The following is a 7,263-nucleotide window of genomic DNA, read 5'->3' as shown; positions in this document are numbered from 1 at the left end:
TTCCTTTATTTTAAATTTATATTCCTTTGTTTAAATTATTTCTCTTTTTTACCCTCTCGTCTATTGCATGCATAAATGACTGCCAGAGGAGAAAGTAAACGATCTCAAACAGACTGTTTTAATCGTAAGATTAAATAAAAAATTAAACAAAAAAACAATAGCAGCAATATAAAATTAAAATCCTTCTTTATTGCAGATTTCTTTATATTGCAAAAGAGCCCCGTTTAATGGATAAAAAGTTGGCATCTATTTATATTCTTTGTGAGCGTAGATATAAAAGATATAGACTCGGCAACGATGTCGTGCTGAAGAACCAATGATTAAGCTAAAGCTTGTCGATGTTCTAATATATGCATCTGAAGTTGAACAATAGAAATAATAACCAGTCAATTAACTTTGATCTAATTACTTTTGGGGTTGACAATTGATTAGACTCGCTAGGATGACAAATACTGATCTTATTGTTCTAAATTTGGAAAAGTGTGGAATTGTTCAATCATAGTTTAATCTTTTGTGTATCATTATTTATTTTAATATAGCTGATATCTTATAGAAAATAACTATGTTTACAACAGTTTCACCATTGTCATCTATTTCCTCTAAATTCGTACCTAATGAATTGAAATGAGTAGTATATTATGTTGCTGTATTTTAACAGCTAATAGAAATTTATATCTACTGGAATCAACTTCCATGGCTTCAGTAATTTGACTTTCAGATTGGCCAAACATCGTCAACATGTCATCGGTTACTATTTAAGAAGTCTTAGGATACATTTATTACAACTAAAAGTAACATTCATACCGTGTTGGCCGTGTAAATGGTGAACTGGGTACGTTGAGTAAACTGTCGAGTGCTGTCGAGTTACTTCATGGCGTTCAAAAGTTGATTTTTTAACAATATCATAGCCATTAGCCTTGATGGCACAAACTTCAGGGCAAACACAAATGTAAAGATTTTTGTTAGGCATTATAATAGAAAACGAGCAAGCTTTTGAAATAAGAAAAAAAAAATACAAGAAAAATTTCAAAGTGTTGTATCCACACAATTAATAAAGTGAACATTCATGGATAAACTTGGATACTACGGAGTTATAGTCTAACCGGATCTCTATTATAAATGTGAGACTTCTGCAATAGCCAATCTTCCCCTGTTGTCCTATCAGCGTTCTAAATACTATATCGGAACCTGATTATGTTTAGGATAGGGGGGTTTTAGGTAAAAGTAGTATAACAACAAAGATAAAGAAATACTGTTAGAACTTGGTATCTCTTTATTAAGTTAAGATAACTAAGATTGAATATGATAAATTCTACATGTAAAAAGTGAGAGTATTTATAGACATGATACGGATAAAGAATTAGGACAGATTTATGATCAATTCGACAGAATAGATGATTACTATTTCTAATTATTAGTTTAGCCTGTTCCTAGCTTGTATTGTCAATTATGCTATTGGGATGGTTTCAGATAGCTCTGGATGTAGGACTATTTAGGAGACGGTATGGATGAATATAAAATCCTCTAGTTCCGTGATTGGATATTATGGCTAATAATAATATCTCAGTTAGGACAAATGTTTCCATGATTAATGATGATCCGGTAAGTAATTGTCATTCCTTATTCAACATGCTCATATCATCAATAAACTATTTTACAACCACGTCATATATTTGACTATGTGAATGTTGTGCTCCAAAGATAATCATTGTATAGCAATCAAGCATTATTAACGATTGATAGTGTGAGTATATGGAAATGTAGTTTTATTAATATGTATGTATATCTACCAAAATAGACTGGTGAATGAGGAGCAAGTGCTTATATTAAATTATATAAAGATCTGCATAATAGAATATAACATTTAGCCATCTGCATAAGGCTGTGGGCATTTCGCCATCCGCATAGTACATATATTAATATCTACACTGTGAAAAGTATATAAACTCTGGACATATATTATTAAATAAAATCATATATAATTTTGGGTCCTATTGAAATCTCCATTCTTATTTTTGTGAACATAACAGTGAAGTTAATATGAATAAAGCTTAATATAAAAATCTAATCAAAGTCTTTTATTGATCTGTGTTGGGAATAATGTTATAAATGATTCCAAGTTATGTCAGCATATTATTCAGGAACATATTTGATTCCTTTTATTAAAATAAAGTGACTATAATCTTATGTATCCTTAACAGAACCACATTCAACAATCGAAAACTCAATGAACTAATCATTCATAATGGTCTCAGGTGGTTTGACTCTCAATCATTAGGCTACATCAAGTACCTTGGATACCCAATATGGTTCACCAACGATCAACGAACTATATTCTATAAAGAAACCATCCGCAAGCTTGAAAGCTTGGTTAACATTCATTCACAGCGTCAACTTTCCGTTTATGACAGGGCACACATTGCTAATACACTCATACTCTCCAAGTTGTGGCATTTTCTGCGAATTGCAAGTCTCCCAAAAAGCTTTTACAACAAGGTGTCTTCTATTGTGTATCAATTCGTGACTCACAACCTGTTTCCCAGGATTGCACGGACAACTCTAGAACAGCCGAAAAACAAAGGTAGTGTCTCATTATTGAATGTAGAAGTTCAACAAAAGGTTTTCTAGTTTCAATATATCAATCCATTGCTGTTAAAATGTCGTCAAAGGATACCAGACTTCCTGTACAAGATGTTGATACTTACTTTGCAATTTTCCTTTGATGCTCCCTCACACGTCATCCATTTGATATTCAAACATTCCAGATTATACGGCAACATGAAAGGTGTAATGAAGTTGTTTTGTCAAGCCAGAGAGGAGAGAGAGAGAGAAAGAACCGGACAGGAACTAAGAAGCTTGGATAGACAACTACAAGAGGACAAGAGAAGGTGGCGTTAAGGGCTTGAAGGTGTGAACTGCAAATAGGACTTACGATAGTTGATAAGTAAGAACGAGACAAAGATAAGTAAAGACAGGAATAGACGGACAGTCTAATAGAGAGAATAATACTTGATAATTGACTGATGTTTATTTAATAAAAGATTATGGGTATTTATACTATTATGAGGAATGTAATTTAATAAAAGAATTAACTCGACTTATTAAGCTCTCAACTAAAGAATGTTAAGGGATTCTAATATTGTGTACGGGTCTATAATTAATCCTGACAAAAGGCCTCCATCCACTAATCCCCATGTTTAGTGCTTTGGACTCCTGTCCTCGTTTACCTACCGAAAATGACTCGACAATATCATCACAAACTAGTCTACTCATTCCCTTCAAAGATATATGCGAAGAAGACCCACAAGAGAAATTCAAGTTTAGCAAGTTTCTTCAAGCACAAAAAGCATATCATTTCTTTGAACAAGATTTCCTTTCAAATGGTATACAGTTCAAAAGCAGACAACATTGTGGCTCTCCCAATGTTCTACAAAAAATCAAAAATGCTGTCCTTACTGGAAACCTTACCTTCAAGCCGTATTTTGCATCTTTATTATCAGCTGAACAGCATGATCTTGAATTGGACAATGAAGAGTATCCAACTGAACCAAATATCAACTTTGACCCATTCATTCAACAGATGAGCTATGAAGATATCAATATAACAGCATTGAAGAATCGTCAACTAAAGACAATGTTTAGCTTCAACTCAAACTCACAAATCACAAATATAAGTCATAACAATTGGAAAGCTTTTATCAGTAGCCCTATGCACCATATTCCTAGGAATCTATGGTACAGACTTCTTCGTAAAAAATTATCCACTCGCGCCAATTTACATAGAATCATCCCAGCAAAGGTAGATGACGACTACTGCCAATTGTGCAAGCTACCAGAAACAGAGCAGCATATGCTCTTGACTTGTATTCAAAAACAAGACTTGTGGAACGCAGCCTTCAAGAAATACTTGTCAAATCCTAAAGATCCCAACTGTAGCTCAATATTCGAGGATTTATCCACACTTAGATTATCCAAGTATTACATCTTACACTATCATGACAAGTTTACAATCTATGATTTTTTTGCTACAGTCATTCGCTTCATTTGGAAAGCCCACTGGCAACAATTATTTGAACAGACTCCTGTCGTGGATGAGATTGTCATCAATCAAATCCAGAAGGAGCTATTGAAACTATCTGCTCACACTTCTCTATGCTAATTTCTTTTGTATTTGTGATATTTGAGGTTTTATAATATAAAAAGTACTAAGTCAATCAACAAATATAAAAATAAGTGAGACTCAAAGTAGATTGTCCTTTATTCAAGTTAAAAATATGAGTGTATTTATACTTTTCTAATCACGGCTAAATAATAATATTTACAGTGTATGTGTATTGATTATTAATCGATATTAGACGATGAGTTATTTACGTGATTGGCATAGTTTAACATCTTCTTATCAAGAAGTAATTATTAATCCTGATCAGGAACTTATTAGAATATTCTGGAGTGGATCGGGATTTTATTGGAAGTGGCGTAATACAATGTCCGATATTCCTAATTTGGAGGACCATTGTTCGTAGTAACTTACATTATTACTTTATTACATGTGTAAATACCACAGTATTTTCGCGACAAGTCACTGTTTAATACACTTGTATCGCTCTTAATCCTTATACTCTTTGATGAGTTTTAATAAACATTAAAATGTTCATCCATAAAAAAAAAAAAAAATTCCTTACTATTCTCAATCCCGCCCAAAAACGATAAATCTGGAGACTGAGTCAGACTGTGACTTCCCAGAAATACCCTCACAGTATTTCTTTATCTTTGTTGTTATACTACCTTTTACCTAAAACCCCCTAGCCTAAATAATATGAAGCAGTTAATTTACAAAATGAGCAAAAGGCGGTTCAAAATGATCAATTTTTTGAGGTAGTGTATAAATAGACACAAAAAACACACTTAATAAAGGACATCTTTCTTTCTTCTATCTAAAAAGTTCTATAACTTCTGACTTGTTTGGTTTTCACTACTTTGGCAAGATCACTCATTGATCAGAATTAAATATAAACTCGAAAATAACATTAAAGTCTCTTAACATCCTTTAACTGAAAACTCAATAATCTGAGTTCATTCTTTTGTCAAATTGCGTTTCTGACTTTTGTATAAATACACACCTGTAGTTATTAATAAAGTATCAGTCAATTATCAAGTATCATTCTCTCTATTAGACTGTACGTCTATTCCTATCTTTACTTATCTTTGTTTCGTTCTTGCTTATCAGCTATTTTAAGTCCTATTTGCAGTTCATAACTTCAAATCCTTAACGCCACCCTCTACTGTCCTCTTTTAGTTGACTATTCAAGCTTCTTAGTTTCTGTCCGGTTCTCTTCTTTCTCTATCCTCTCTGACTTGATAAAGCAGCTCATTGCAGAATAACAAATAATTATTTTTTTTATTGAACTGTATAACTGTGTACAAATTTGGACTTATTTAACGTTATAGCAAACAGTCGATACAGGAGCACGTTCTTGTATTAAATTATGAATAGGTCTTCATAATACTTAATATACAGCTTACTGCATAATATATATAGTACATAGTCAGCTTCGAAATGTATACAATAATATCTACATAGTGAAAAGTACATGAACTCTGGATATTTATAACTAAAAAAAATGATAATGTATATTTGGTCCTACCGTATCTTTATTACTCTTTTTCATTTTATGAATAATTTTTTTTATTATTATAAATTAAAAAAGTGATGAAAAAAAGTTTCGTTTCTTGGTTTGAAAAGGATAAGGTATGCATGTTTGTGCATTTATTATTTTTCTGTAATTTTGAATAAATAAAAGCGCAAATTGAAGAGTTACTACCATAACTCCTGCTCTTCTATCACCAACCTGAACATTATTTATGTCATCAATAAAGAATGCTATTAAGATTAAGCAAATTTCAGCTTTGGAGTTAATTGCTAGTAAGTAAAGAAAAAAACATACTTCATGCATATTTTTATCTTGGAATATAAGTTGTTAAATTCTTAAAGGTATGAGTTTCCAGCTTTATTTTTCGATATTTTAAAGCATCAATTCTCCTTGCAAATAGACGATAAAAACCGGTAGATATATTTTGAAGCTATATATAGTCAATATTGTTGATTATTTTCAATTAGTGTTTTTAACTTTTGGTATAGAACATGTTTGCACTGTAACAAATTGAATACACGATGGGTTTCCATAAGCAGATAATCCTTTCATCACAAGACGAAATTTGTTATTCCATTGAATGATAAGTCTCTTTATAACTATCAAGGTAGGAGCATAACAACAACAACGAATAAAATATAAAAAATCACAGTTCATTCTACTTAAAATAAGCCCGGCAAAATAGTTTTCCCATATTCTGTAAGAGAAATTGGCTTAAAGGCTAAACAGTTTATAAACACGCAGTAACGGATTAATTATTTTACTTTTTGGGAATTTTTTTCTTTAAGCATGACAATGAAGAAAGTTCCATGCGAAGGTAGATAAGCCTTAGGACATTAATCAAAAAATTAAAATGCTTAAAATATAATTTAGAGTGTCGAAATCAGAAACGGAAATGCAATGGTTTAAAACCCTGTGAAAGGTTAGTTAAAATTTAGGCATTCAAATAATCTTTACTTATCAAAGGTATACGATCCAGATGCTACAAGTTTGATATCGATTGTGTATACTCAAGCTCGCATTCTCCTGTTGATGAAGAGTTCATTCAGATTGCAATACAAACAGAACTCTTAAAGCAAGCGGAGTCGTTAGAAATTGAAATAGCAAACATGGAAAAAACAATGAAACGCATGAAGAATCAAGGAAGTAGTACACCTTCTTTAACTAATGACAGTGATGGAAGTATGACTGATGAGTTCCCTTCATCACCTTCAACCGCTCTCAGCTTTTCAAGCCAACCTGCCCAGCATTCAAAGCTGATTGCTGTTTTAGATAATGGCACACAGGCAATTTTAAAAAAAGGAGAGAGAGAAACACAACCGTGGGTGCTTAATGTGAAAAAAGGAGACTTTTGCATTGATACGCATATCAACAATTATTCGGATCTGTTTAATAATCTTTATTGTGTGCTGCAGTCTGTGGAGTACGGATCAAGCATTCCTCCAGTAATAAAAAATTGCATTAAACAGGATAATATAGTCGACCAACTTGTTATGTTGATTCGCCAAAAGTATGGTAAAACTCAATGTAAAAACGTCGCACAATCAATACGTATTTTTACTGCACCGAGAAATGTCAGTGTAAAATACATAGTCACTGCATGTTCACTGAA

General features: G+C 32.3%; 3 protein-coding genes across 3 annotated transcripts; 2 read left to right on the top strand and 1 right to left on the bottom strand.

Moving 5' to 3' along the window:
- Window positions 1-611: 611 nt before the first annotated feature.
- RO3G_14766 (uncharacterized protein) lies at window positions 612-970 on the bottom strand (the record flags this gene model as incomplete). The annotated part of the gene is made up of 2 exons (XM_067669350.1): window positions 612-751; window positions 805-970. The coding sequence occupies 2 exons, from the start codon at window positions 968-970 to the stop codon at window positions 612-614; spliced, it is 306 nt and encodes a 101-aa protein (XP_067525451.1).
- Window positions 971-3,193: 2,223 nt separating this feature from the next.
- RO3G_14765 (uncharacterized protein) lies at window positions 3,194-4,159 on the top strand (the record flags this gene model as incomplete). Its single annotated transcript, XM_067669349.1, has 1 exon — window positions 3,194-4,159. One exon carries the CDS (start codon window positions 3,194-3,196, stop codon window positions 4,157-4,159), a length of 966 nt encoding a protein of 321 aa, XP_067525450.1.
- A 2,281-nt stretch (window positions 4,160-6,440) lies between these two features.
- On the top strand, window positions 6,441-7,151 carry RO3G_14764 (uncharacterized protein; the record flags this gene model as incomplete). The annotated part of the gene is made up of 3 exons (XM_067669348.1): window positions 6,441-6,468; window positions 6,618-7,096; window positions 7,131-7,151. 3 exons carry the CDS (start codon window positions 6,441-6,443, stop codon window positions 7,149-7,151), a joined length of 528 nt encoding a protein of 175 aa, XP_067525449.1.
- Window positions 7,152-7,263: the final 112 nt, after the last annotated feature.

This window comes from Rhizopus delemar, genomic scaffold, assembly GCF_000149305.1.
Source record: "Rhizopus delemar RA 99-880 supercont3.14 genomic scaffold, whole genome shotgun sequence".
Lineage (NCBI taxonomy): Eukaryota > Fungi > Mucoromycota > Mucoromycetes > Mucorales > Rhizopodaceae > Rhizopus > Rhizopus delemar.
The sequence above is the reverse complement of the archived record's forward strand: the minus strand, read 5'-3'. Positions and strand labels throughout refer to the sequence as shown.